Below are 13,402 nucleotides of genomic sequence, written 5' to 3' on the forward strand. Positions count from 1 at the left end.
TTTATATATAGTCGTGGCCAAAAGTTTTGAGAATTACATAAATATTAGTTTTCAAAAAGTTTGCTGCTAAACTGCTTTTAGATCTTTGTTTGAGTTGTTTCTGTGATGTACTGAAATATAATTACAAGCACTTCATACGTTTCAAAGGCTTTTATCGACAATTACATGACATTTATGCAAAGAGTCAGTATTTGCAGTGTTGGCCCTTCTTTTTCAGGACCTCTGCAATTCGACTGGGCATGCTCTCAATCAACTTCTGGGCCAAATCCTGACTGATAGCAACCCATTCTTTCATAATCACTTCTTGGAGTTTGTCAGAATTAGTGGGTTTTTGTTTGTCCACCCGCCTCTTGAGGATTGACCACAAGTTCTCAATGGGATTAAGATCTGGGGAGTTTCCAGGCCATGGACCCAAAATTTCAACATTCTGGTCCCCGAGCCACTTAGTTATCACTTTTGCCTTATGGCACGGTGCTCCATCGTGCTGGAAAATGCATTGTTCTTCACCAAACTGTTGTTGGATTGTTGGAAGAAGTTGCTGTTGGAGGGTGTTTTGGTACCATTCTTTATTCATGGCTGTGTTTTTGGGCAGAATTGTGAGTGAGCCCACTCCCTTGGATGAGAAGCAACCCCACACATGAATGGTGTCAGGATGCTTTACTGTTGGCATGACACAGGACTGATGGTAGCGCACACCTAAGGACAAGCCTTTTTCCAGATGCCCCAAACAATCGGAAAGGGGCTTCATCTGAGAATATGACTTTGCCCCAGTCCTCAGCAGTCCATTCACTATACTTTCTGCAGAAGATCAATCTGTCCCTGATGTTTTTTTTTTTGAGAGAAGTGGCTTCTTTGCTGCCCTTCTTGACACCAGGCCATCTTCCAAAAGTCTTGGCCTCACTGTGCGTTCAGATGCGCTCACACCTGCCTGCTGCCATTCCTGAGCAAGCTCTGCACTGGTGGCACTCCGACCCCGCAGCTGAATCCTCTTTAGAAGACGATCCTGGTGCTTGCTGGACTTTCTTGGATTCCCTGAAGCCTTCTTTACAAGAATTGAACCTCTTTCCTTAAAGTTCTTGATGATCCTATAAATTGTTGATTTAGGTGCAATCTTAGTAGCCACAATATCCTTGCCTGTGACGCCATTTTTATTCAACGCAATGATGGCTGCACGCGTTTCTTTGCAGGTCACCATGGTTAACAATGGAAGAACAATGATTTCAAGCATCACCCTCCTTTTAACATGTCAAGTCTGCCATTCTAACCCAATCAGCCTGACATAATGATCTCCAGCCTTGTGCTCGTCAACATTCTCACCTGAGTTAACAAGACGATTACTGAAATGATCTCAGCAGGTCCTTTAATGACAGCAATGAAATGCAGTGGAAAGGTTTTTTTGGGATTAAGTTAATTTTCATGGCAAAGGACTATGCAATTCATCTGATCACTCTTCATAACATTCTGGAGTATATGCAAATTGCTATTATAAAAACTTAAGCAGCCACTTTTCCAATTTCCAATATTTATGTAATTCTCAAAACTTTTGGCCACGACTGTATATATAAACATACACAGTACACACATTTTTACACGCATATGTAAAGAAACTTATTTCGGAGGCGATTAATTGATTTGACATCATTAGTCAGAATATAAAAAAAAATCGCCTTAAGAGTTGAATGAATTTAAACTTAATTTAGAGGTAAAAATGTGACATTTTTTTATGTGATTTTCCTTCTTTTACTGTAATTTATATCCTCATATTGCACCAAAAATGTTGACAGCAAACCCTGCGAGTGCAACCTCATTTGAAGAAAGACATGGAACCACACATGAGCTTCACAGACAAGTAGTGTATTGAAAATACCAATACGGTCAATGACCAAAAAACAAAAAGATATATTTACAGACATGGGACTATAGAGCACAAGGAAACTCGTGCTTGTAAGAGCAGCCTGCCTCCAACTACTGTTACAAACACGTGGGTATAATATTCCTAAAGAGACTTCTGAAACAACGTGGTAAAAACGTAGTGGCAAAATTACAATGAACAGGGATGATATTGTAGCTATCAGCGGCAAATCATCTAGAACAGATAGTAAAATATGTTGTTATTGACCAAAGCAAGAATTGATGGCAGTGAATATGCAATGTCGCCCTTTTAGACTTCAAAATGAACTCCAATCTTTAAATACAGTGCCAACGGGTGCATTAAACCAGTGACTGTAGCCACTTTGCTGACAGAGACACAAAAACTGAGGTTGTACATCTCTGTAGTGATGACATCAGAACACAGGAAGAGGTATATGCAGATATCTGACGAAACAAACTTAAACGAAGAGACAAAACGAAGACCTAAAATCATGTAAACAGAAGTGTCATTGTGCATTTGAATGTGTGCTTATTCTGTCATTGATGTTGTTGAGATACAAATGTGCCCTTTACAGGAAAATCCATAAAATAAGAGTACATCATCATCATCATCATAGCAATTATGAAAATTATAACAATAATATTATCAATAATATACAAATATATTGTAATGAGACCATTCCTGCCCCTAGCGTCACCAGTTTAGCTTTTTCCATTTTAAAAAGTACGCAGCAATCAAAACAACCGCAGGTTTCAGTGTTTCATTGCTGACAAAAAAAAAAGATAAAAAAAGAGATAAAATAGGGCTGAAATAAGGCCACCAGCCTCAATGCTGATGAGCAGCTAGTTATGAAGTGTCTTCCTGGCACACGCACACGCACATGTACAAACACATACACACACGGTGGTTCATTTAGGGGCCCTTAGCATCCCAATCCAGTGACAAAGCCGAGCAGGCAGGTTGAGTCCGTCAGAAGGCTCGATGCCTGCTTTCTTTCGGCTTTGTACTGGGCGTCCTTCCCTCTGTGGCCACGTCGAGCGCTGAAGGGTGCCTCCGCGCCAGCCCAGGGTGTTTGAGGGAGTTGTGGGGAGTTGAAGATCAAACAGAAAAAAAAGCAACAACATGCCGAACACAGCAGAGACGAGGAGAACAGGAAGTGGGATGGGTTAAAAAAAAATTTAAATAAAAAAAAAAGTAAAAAAAAAAGAAGAATCACACACTCATCGTCATGTTGGGTGAATACTGCAAAGAGAAGAGAGGAAGAGGAAACAAAATGAGATTGCGTAACAGATAATATCATCCGCTTATGTTATATCATGAGCCAATATTTAGACTAACTATTGCATAAAGTGAATGTAGGTATATTTTTAATGTACATGTGGATACAGGAGAGCAGGAGCCGATAGCGGTATGATGCAGACTTACACTTTCACTTTGGAATGGGTTTAAGAAGTTGCCTGCCATCTCCCCGTCATCCCGCGGAGTTCCTGGGGGATTGTTCATACCTGCCATGTTGTTCGGAGAGTTCTAGAAACCCAGACGCATGATGATTAGAGACCCAAGCAAAAATACTCAGAAAATGGCATTTAATAAAAACTTGGGAAAGCACAATACCAAATTCTGGTTAATAATTTTAAGCCGATAATTATTTTTTCCATAGCAAGTTCGATACTGTACTTATATTTTTGATACTTGCCGATTTTTATTATTTTTATTATCACAAAATAGAGTAAACGGCATCTAATAAAAAAACTTGGGAAGCACAATACCAAATCCAATAATGATAAGTCGATAATTATTTTCAAGTTATGAACAATAACCGATAAATAGCCAATATTGAAATTCTTAATTTATGCTACAAAAATTACAAATAAATTCAAAAAAAAAAAAATCATTTAAATGCTACAAGTGAATGTAATCTAAATGTAAATACAACAAAAGGGAGAATGAAAAATGTATCATCTAATATCAGTCGATACTGATGTATTTGAAATAAATCTAATATCAGTCGGTATAATAATATTTTACTGATATTTTGTGCATCTCTAAAGAAATTAAAAATAATTTGTGAAATGCATATCAGTTACTGTTAACAAAAAATATTTAAAATAAATAATAAATAAAACAAAATATAAATATTACATTAAAAACTTGAGAACTTAGACAAATGTAGAACTTTAGAAATTGTGCCTTGGCAAATAACTGAAAAATAAATTTCAATGCAAGTACTAAAATGACAAACTGAAAAATTAAAGCAAAATAAAACAAATAGAACTAAAAAAAATTACAAAAGTTTACTTTTTTTATTTTTTTAAAAAAGGTTTTAAATTATGCTTCAAACTGAATTACTAAAATGAGCTAAATAGCTCTCTCTCTCTCTCTATATATATATATATACACACATACATAAACATCTAAGATTAAATAAAGAACCTAAAAATGTTATGACAAATACAAATTCATTAAAAAAAATAATAATAAAATAAAATAGATATATAATAATAGATAAATAAAACAGATTGACATATCTCACCTTTGGCATCCCATCCATATCACCCGAGCCTGTGATCAAAAGCAGATACATTTGAGAACTATTCTAAACATCAAAACATTAGTTTTTTTTTTTTTTTTTTTTTTTTTTTTTTTACATATTAGCTATTTGTATGATGAAGTCTCACCTAAAGACCCATTCATATGGTGCGGCTCCATCGATCCCATTCCACCCATCGGACCGTCAGGCCCCGGCCCCATTGGGAACTGCAGAAACACACACTATTAACATCCATCCAGAAAACCATAAATAATGCTAACAAAGGACTAAACCATTTTCCATCAACGTACATTCGGTCTGTTGCCACCGGGGCCGATTGGATTCATCATTGTGTAAATATTTTCACTGGAATTTGTTGAGTCTGCGAGAAAACAGATGACATTTCTTCTCCACAATCTGATGTATTCAAATAACATTTCCCAAAACAAGAGCTTTACATTTTAAGCTTATTTCCAGTCCCTGAGGTAATTTCTCAACTATTGTTATGAACTTTCAATAAAAGAAGGCTGATGTGAAATTCAGATAGATTAGATTTCAGGCATACTGACCTCCCGGGCTTGGCATGATGGGAGTTCCTGGAGGGCCGCCACCTCCTGGGGGCCCCTACGAGATGAGCACGGAAAATGATTACTCACAAAGAACATCCCGGACAAACAGAGAAAGGGTGATACAAAATCTTGCACGTGAAACTCACCACATAGTTTCCTGGTGATGAAGACGAGTATGCTATCTGTGGGAAGAAGAGATACTATGAAGATGTTTCTCTCAGTCATTGCAATATTGAAATGATTGGAAGTGGTACTCACTGAGTTTGCGTTAGGGTTAGGCCAAGGCCCTCGACCTCCTGGACCCCTAAAAACACAAGAAGAAATGTTTGAGTGTGTATGTAAGCGTGGCATAGACAGCATGAGTTTGTCAAACCCGGTGGAGACTCACATATTCATGCCAGGCATTCCAGGACCGCCGAGAGAGTTTGGAGGAGGCCTCATTCCACCGCCGTAGTTCTACAAATGCAGAGATGGCAAAAGTGAACATACATATGAAAGATGTTATGACACTGTAAAAGAAGGTACATATGACCTGCTTTTATTTAATCTGGTAAATGTTAATTCAGCACATCATCCACAATAAATTGTTTTATAATACTATTACAAAATATTATAGTTATATAATAGTTATAGGCAGGTTACTGCATTTTTTTAATTAATGAAACAACACGATACTATATATATATTATTATATTAGCGAGTGAGAGAGAGAGCGTGAGAGAGAGAGGTACATTTATAGATGTTGACTACTGTAGATATATAGATAGATAGATATAGCTATATAGATATATAAAATAAAGAAAATATATTTAACTATAGCAATCTCTACACATGTCTTGCTTGCTTGTTAATTTATTTATTAATGTAGTTAAATTGTAGGAATATCTAATTTCCAAATAAATATTGTATATTAATGCACAATATATAATAAACTTAATAAATATTTTATGTTTTTTCCCCCTTAGATTTATTTTTAATTAGATATCATAATAATAATAGGGGTGCACTATAAATATCGGCCGATAATTAATGCGCATCTCGTAAGTAAAGTCAATTATCTAATCAGCGGTAATTTCCATTAGGTGCGTGATTTCACATAGAGCAACTGTTACTACACAGAGCCGTTGTTAACTGACTAGCTGCGCAAATCAACGCTGATAATGAATGTGCAAAGATGCCCATTAATTATCGGCCGATATTTATTGTGATATTTATTTATTTATCTGATATTTATAATAATAACTTAATCATAATTTATATACATTTATAATAAATAAATAAATACATATTTATTTTCCATGGATATGTGTGTGTGTGTGTGTGTGTGTGTGTGTGTGTGTATATATATATATATATATATATATATATATATATATATATATATATACACACAGTCGTGGCCAAAAGTTTTGAGAATTACATAAATATTGGAAATTGGAAAAGTTGCTGCTTAAGTTTTTATAATAGCAATTTGCATATACTCCAGAATGTTATGAAGAGTGATCAGATGAATTGCTTAGTCCTTTTTTGCTATGAAAATCCCAACTTAATCCCAAAAAAACCTTTCCACTGCATTTCATTGCTGTCATTAAAGGACCTGCTGAGATCATTTCAGTAATCGTCTTGTTAACTCAGGTGAGAATGTTGACGAGCACAAAGCTGGAGATCATTATGTCAGGCTGATTGGGTTAGAATGGCAGACTTGACATGTTAAAAGGAGGGTGATGCTTGAAATCATTGTTCTTCCATTGTTAACCATGGTGACCTGCAAAGAAACGCGTGCAGCCATCATTGCGTTGAATAAAAATGGCGTCACAGGCAAGGATATCGTGGCTAATAAGATTGCACCTAAATCAACAATTTATAGGATCATCAAGAACTTTAAGGAAAGAGGTTCAATTCTTGTAAAGAAGGCTTCAGGGCATCCAAAAAAGTCCAGCAAGTGCCAGGATCGTCTCCTAAAGAGGATTCAGCTGCGGGATCGGATTGCCACCAGTGCAGAGCTTGCTCAGGAATGGCAGCAGGCAGGTGTGAGCGCATCTGCACGCACAGTGAGGCCAAGACTTTTGGAAGATGGCCTGGTGTCAAGAAGGGCAGCAAAGAAGCCACTTCTCTCCAAAAAAGCATCAGGGACAGATTGATCTTCTGCAGAAAGTATAGTGAATGGACTGCTGAGGACTGGGGCAAAGTCATCTTCTCCGATGAAGCCCTTTTCCGATTGTTTGGGGCATCTGGAAAAAGGCTTGTCCGGAGAAGAAAAGGTGAGCGCTACCATCAGTCCTGTGTCATGCCAACAGTAAAGCATCCTGACACCATTCATGTGTGGGGTTGCTTCTCATCCAAGGGAGTGGGCTCACTCACAATTCTGCCCAAAAACACAGCCATGAATAAAGAATGGTACCAAAACACCCTCCAACAGCAACTTCTTCCAACAATCCAACAACAGTTTGGTGAAGAACAATGCATTTTCCAGCACGATGGAGCACCGTGCCATAAGGCAAAAGTGATAACTAAGTGGCTCGGGGACCAGAATGTTGAAATTTTGGGTCCATGGCCTGGAAACTCCCCAGATCTTAATCCCATTGAGAACTTGTGGTCAATCCTCAAGAGGCGGGTGGACAAACAAAAACCCACTAATTCTGACAAACTCCAAGAAGTGATTATGAAAGAATGGGTTGCTATCAGTCAGGATTTGGCCCAGAAGTTGATTGAGAACATGCCCAGTCGAATTGCAGAGGTCCTGAAAAAGAAGGGCCAACACTGCAAATACTGACTCTTTGCATAAATGTCATGTAATTGTCGAGCCTTTGAAACGTATGAAGTGCTTGTAATTATATTTCAGTACATCACAGAAAAAACTGAAACAAAGATCTAAAAGCAGTTTAGCAGCAAACTTTTTGAAAACTAATATTTATGTAATTCTCAAAACTTTTGGCCACGACTGTATATATATATGGATGGATTGAATGAATTTATTCATTAATTTTATTTCTATTTACATTTCTCTGTTTTCTATGATTATGTCCTATATACAGTATTCCCAGTCTAAGCACAACTGTTTGATTGACAGCAATGTCAGCCAACCTGTGGGCCCATGCCTCCCATTCCTCTGGGTGGGTTCATTCTCATCGGACCGCCCATGTTTGGATGTCCTGATGGGGGAGATGAAGCACAATCATTTTACAAAAGCCTGAGCAATTGGAGTTCTTCCATAGCAAATTTCCCTAAACACAGCGGGTTGTAAAACTCTATGGTGCAGTGCGGTACCTTGCGGTCTGGTGGGGTCCAAACTGTTTGGCAGGAGTGGCTGTGACCCTGGGACTCCAACCGGAGGCTGAAACCAAGAAAAAGTGGATGAAACAAGAGCAGAGAAAACGGAAATAGAAAACTATAGCAAAGAAGGGTTGTGAATGGGTCAGTACCTGATTTGGCATGCGGAGTGATGGACGAGGTCCACCTGGGTACCTTGGAGACATGAAAGGCTATGGGGAGAGAGCATAGGAGCTGTCAATCAAAAGACGCCATTGCTAACCTCTCATTAGCAGAACAGGACTACGTTAACCTCACATGCTCTATACCGCTGATGATTTTATTTAAAAGTCCAAAAAGTGATTCACAGTATAAACATAAGTGTATGGATCTACAACTGAAACTAAAACTAAAAGAAATGTTTACAAAATATTTAGTATTTAAGATGCACAATACAATAGCAACCAGCAAGGGGCGCAATCACATTGCATAAAAGGCGTCTGCTTGAGCTTAAAGAGGAAGAACTCAAATATCGGTTCACTGACATGGTGAGCCTGCTGCTATCAGATTGTTTAACAGAGAAAATATATGGTATTTTAAAAAAGACTTTACAGTGAGAACTAAAATAGAAAGAGATTGGACAGGAGAGCAATAAGCGACGCACAAACAAAAATATATTGTCATCATCGTAACCATCTGGAAAGAGACAAGTTACAGCAACAAGTAATTTGTCTTTCCACACTGAAAGCACAAACACTGCCCAACGCCACATAATCACGGCAAAATAAGAACATATTTGAGGTTTCGTATATATTTACGAGGCACTTGATTTTTAACCAGCGATTTCTCTGTGGTTGAGCTCATCCAGTGCACCACCGGCAGAATAAAAACAAATCAAGCAACAAAATTATCTATCGTTAAAAGCTTTATTACATCACAAAGAAGTAAGTAATTTTTTAGGGTTTGATCCAACAACCTTTAAGACTGACCTAATTTCCAGCTCGGTCTACCTACGTTTGCTCCAAGTTTGTGTATTTGGAAGGATGTGTTGGTGTTTGTGTATTTGTGTTAGAGTGCCTGTGTTTATGCTTGCATGTGTAAACGCAAGAGTATGTTTGTGTGTTCGTGCATGTGTTGCATTATTAATAGGATATTGATGGACTATGAAGGACTGAGTGCAGGGTGTAGGGAGGGACCAGGTCTGCAGAGTCCTGGCTAGATGAACTTCCACTCCTTACGGGCTGGGGAGCAGCCTGCATTATTTATTTGGCAACATCGTCACTGTCAGTGAGGAATATGTGTGTGTGTGTGTGTTTTCAGAGAGAACACAGAATGAAGTAATGAACTGCTTTGAGCTCTATCTAGGGAAGGGTCAGGATAGTCGTCCAACAATTAACTTAGTGAAACTTACTAGATTAGATTTTTCTTATATTTTTTTCTTATAGTTTATGAAGTATTCAAATTATATACGTATTTGTCATATACTTTAATCAGATGCAATAATTTAGTAAACTCTATAGCTCAAATAGTAAATAGTAAATAGCAATGCCAAAATAACGGGTTTAATTTATAAACTGATAAAAGGTAAACTTCAAATGCAATGTAAGTTCCTTAAAATATTTTATTCTTCTATTAAAACACTATAAATATATCAATAATATATCAATACTAATTATATAATTATTCTATTTACCGTAGCAACTTTAAGGTCATAGGTTCGATTCCCATTAACTGCTAAACTGTATACCTTGAATGCAATGTAAGTCACTTAGAATATTTTATTCTTGTATTAAAACAGTCTTATCTAATGATTATTATATCAATAATATATAAATCATTATTATATATTTATTCTAACTATGGTAGTAACTCTAAGGTTACAGGTTTGATTCCCATTAACTGATAAACTGTAAACGTTAAATGTAATATAGGTTGCCATCTTATAGCATCCGCTAAATGTGTAAAATGTAAATAAAGGGTTCCAGTTAAGTCCGGTTAGTCAACTAGTCATTTAGAAAACTCACAGACTAGTTGATTTTTTAAGTCTGAATCTTTGCACACTACTAGATCCTACTACTAGTGACTAGAACTAGTGAAGAAATTAGACCAAAACAAGCTCATGAAGCAGACTTTCTCCAGAAATAACAGTGGTCCATTTTGGGAATTAATGAAATAAATCAAAGAATGAAGGTGTGAAGACAGAAAGGGTGAATGGAAAGCTGCTCCCAATGTGTGTCTATTCCACAGGTTATGTGTGAGGGAGTACAAGAAAATAGGGGACAAGGGTCTTACCTGGCCGTGTGGCCCCATCATGGGGTTGTTGGGGTTGTGTGGAGGGGGCTGCGAGTGTGGTGATGGCTGTGACCCGGGTGGCCCCTGAGAAAGTGGGGAAAAAAAGAGAAAGATTCAATTGAAATCCTATAGACATGCCATTAAATTGGTCTTTACCAAAGTTGGTTGACCAACAAAGTCTCACTGGGAAAGTTAGGTGAAGAAAATACTGTAATTTTAATGGTCTCTAATAACAATGCAGGTTGGTAATAAATCTTCCCTTTACTCCCCCAGCAAAGGGTATCTCCTACAGGGCTGGGCAGCTGCTGAACTCCATAACGGAGCTTGACAACAAAGCCTCCTCCTTGTCTCTCAATGGAATCCATTATAAGTTAGTGCGATAGGCATATGGCTTATAAGGAGACGCCTGTTCCTGCACCACATCCCTGTAGAGGGAGACTGAGGAACAACTTGGGCTGGATTGTGTGCGTGTGTCTTGGGGGGTGTTTGTTAAATGAAGCAATTAATAAAATCATTTTCTACCCAGCTAAGGAGATAACGGCTTGGCACCGAACTGTCAAGAGTAGCCCCTCCCACCAAGAAAGAGAACAGCACATAGTATTCCTAGCGGGACAGTGGCATAGAGGACAGCAGCAACCACAAGTCCAACTGTTTCAGGTAAGAAATGCCGCTTCATGACCAGAAGGGGGCAGTGTGTAGCTACTTGCAGAGTGACTCTCGGGACACAAAGTACCAAGCAAAACAAAGCATGGAACAGCAACACAATGCATATTTCATTGTCTCTGTGTACATAATGAAAAAAATTACGACCACTTCTTTGGCAAACGGCACAGGATTGCGCAATTCATGTTTTTGAGGGTGTACTGCTTCAGAAGGATGGTTTTCACTTGTCTTGGAGGTAATTATTCTGATTAGTGCAGCTGCCTGCCACAGAATCTGTCACAAACCGAGACGATGAATGTATTGTACCATACAGGATCTAAACATAATCAAGAACCTCTGGATGTCAAAAACATTAAGAAATCTCGCAAAGGTATGCACACTAGAGAGGTAATTTAAAGGACTTTAAAGTCACCCCAAATTATGGCGATCAATAATTATTTAGATTTCTGTGCAAAAAGCACAACTTTCAGGAAATCAGTCACAAACCGTGATGATGGCATACCAAATGTGATCTAAATGTTGACAGACACCTCTAGCTGTAGCAAATATAAAAAAATCTCGTAAACCTGTCTGCACAAGAGAGTTACTTTGACCTCAGAAGTAACTGAAAATTATGAAAACTCAATCAAGACCATCCGTAAGGGTGCAACTTAGGAAGAAAGACAACACAAAAGTACACTGAGATTTGCTTGCGTGTTGGGAAATTTCTAAGTTAACAGGACTACAGTGCTGGACCTGTTACAATGACCCAAGACTCCTGCACCTCGCAGCAAGTCTGAACAAGATCCTCCAGTCCTTTTAACCTTGACAGAACTCTCTCTTTCTGTAGAGTCTGTCAGTCTTTCACTTTTCTCAGTGTTCTGTTGGTTTTCAAGAGGTTTTTGTGGGAGAAGGGCTGATGAAATTATCCCACCTTCTTCCCTCAAAACAAACCCATCCATTTCAGATGTTTCCAGCTAAACTTGAAACTATTTCTCTTTTTTTTTTTCGCTCCTTGACTTCGCTCCCTCCCTGCCTCCCCCTTGCTAGTCTGTCCTCCCAAGAGGAGCTGGTGCAGTGGAGTTTCGACGTGAAGATTATTGAAGAGGCCGACCCATGCAATGGGGGGAATAAAAAAAAAAAAAGAAGAAATCATACAAAATTTCCAAGATCCGGGCCAGACGCCAGCAAGCAAGATTTTTGTTTCTCTCCGTAAACTCTCTTCCTTTGCGCTCCGTCTCTCTGCAGGAGGTTGCCGGGAGTCTGGGCCTGCGAGGTACAGATTAGGAGCATCTAGAGAGAAGGTGTACAGGAGGGTTTAGCCCTCTTCACTTTGTCCCTGTCGCACAGGACCGCGCAGATCACACATCAGCTACTGTGGTCGCATGTGTTAATTATCGCCGCTGCAGCTGGAGCTGCACAGGGGACAAAAACAGAGGCTCAGGCACGCATGTTTTGGCTGTATAGCAACACTACCAAAATGGTTTTTCAACTCAACTGCAACAACGTACTGCTTAGTGGAGTACCATTATTTCTTACAGATTTGTCTTTGCCCCCATTTTTGTTGGACATGATTGGACAACACGCAGTTCTGCAAGTTAGTCAAATTTTGTGAGACTTTTTGGCTTAATCAAAAATAAATGGTTCATAACAATCAGACTACATTCGTTTGGTGCACAAACTTTGGGGCACAAAGTTTTCTTAGACGTGTACTCATGACCAATAAAGAAATAATTTGAGAAATAAAAATGAACAACAAACCAAAAGACATGCAAAGGAGGCGAAGAAGCACAAATGTCCACCTTTTGAAACAAAACAAAGTTAGGATTCTAATCGCAGAATCAGCATCACAACCTGTTTCAACCATAATTCTAACAAAAACAGCTACAGAAAGAGCAGCTCCAATTATTAGCACAACTGTGTCCAGCAGTCATGGCCGATGCAAGTGGGAGGGAACAGTAGTTAGCTCTTGAGAGGTGTGAAAGAGTGATATACTGGCCACTAGGATATATGCCAAGATATAATTGGTGTCACCAGACAACAGCCACTGGTCGCGTGGAATCGGGGAGCGTACAAGGAATGCACGTGGGCCTGGAGGAGCCTGTCTTTTGCAATTGTTGCCACATTGCCATCTCTCTCTTCCTTCGTCTTTCATTCTTTCATTTTGTCTTCACTCTCTCCATGTCTCTCTTCTGCCATGCCCTGGGCTGCTTCCAAGAGGGAATTACTGCAGTGAAGCACAAAGTC

At 38.6% G+C, this 13,402-nt stretch overlaps 1 protein-coding gene across 2 annotated transcripts in view; it reads right to left on the minus strand.

Annotated features, from left to right (window-relative positions):
• Positions 1-1,833: 1,833 nt before the first annotated feature.
• ssbp4 (single stranded DNA binding protein 4) overlaps positions 1,834-13,402 on the minus strand; it is a 65,360-nt gene continuing 53,791 nt past the window's right edge. For both annotated transcript variants that reach the window (XM_059569550.1, XM_059569551.1), the window contains 13 exons: positions 10,514-10,597; positions 8,395-8,454; positions 8,240-8,306; positions 8,057-8,124; positions 5,361-5,428; positions 5,231-5,276; positions 5,119-5,154; positions 4,973-5,027; positions 4,715-4,785; positions 4,552-4,630; positions 4,407-4,435; positions 3,299-3,400; positions 1,834-3,115 (listed from right to left, as the gene is read on the minus strand). In XM_059569550.1, the coding sequence (XP_059425533.1) occupies positions 3,086-3,115; positions 3,299-3,400; positions 4,407-4,435; positions 4,552-4,630; positions 4,715-4,785; positions 4,973-5,027; positions 5,119-5,154; positions 5,231-5,276; positions 5,361-5,428; positions 8,057-8,124; positions 8,240-8,306; positions 8,395-8,454; positions 10,514-10,597 (795 nt within the window). In that variant the 3' untranslated portion in view covers positions 1,834-3,085. The remainder of the gene's footprint in view (positions 3,116-3,298; positions 3,401-4,406; positions 4,436-4,551; positions 4,631-4,714; positions 4,786-4,972; positions 5,028-5,118; positions 5,155-5,230; positions 5,277-5,360; positions 5,429-8,056; positions 8,125-8,239; positions 8,307-8,394; positions 8,455-10,513; positions 10,598-13,402) is intronic.

The sequence above is a fragment of the Carassius carassius genome, chromosome 16 (genome assembly GCF_963082965.1).
Source record: "Carassius carassius chromosome 16, fCarCar2.1, whole genome shotgun sequence".
NCBI classification, from domain to species: Eukaryota; Metazoa; Chordata; class Actinopteri; order Cypriniformes; family Cyprinidae; genus Carassius; species Carassius carassius.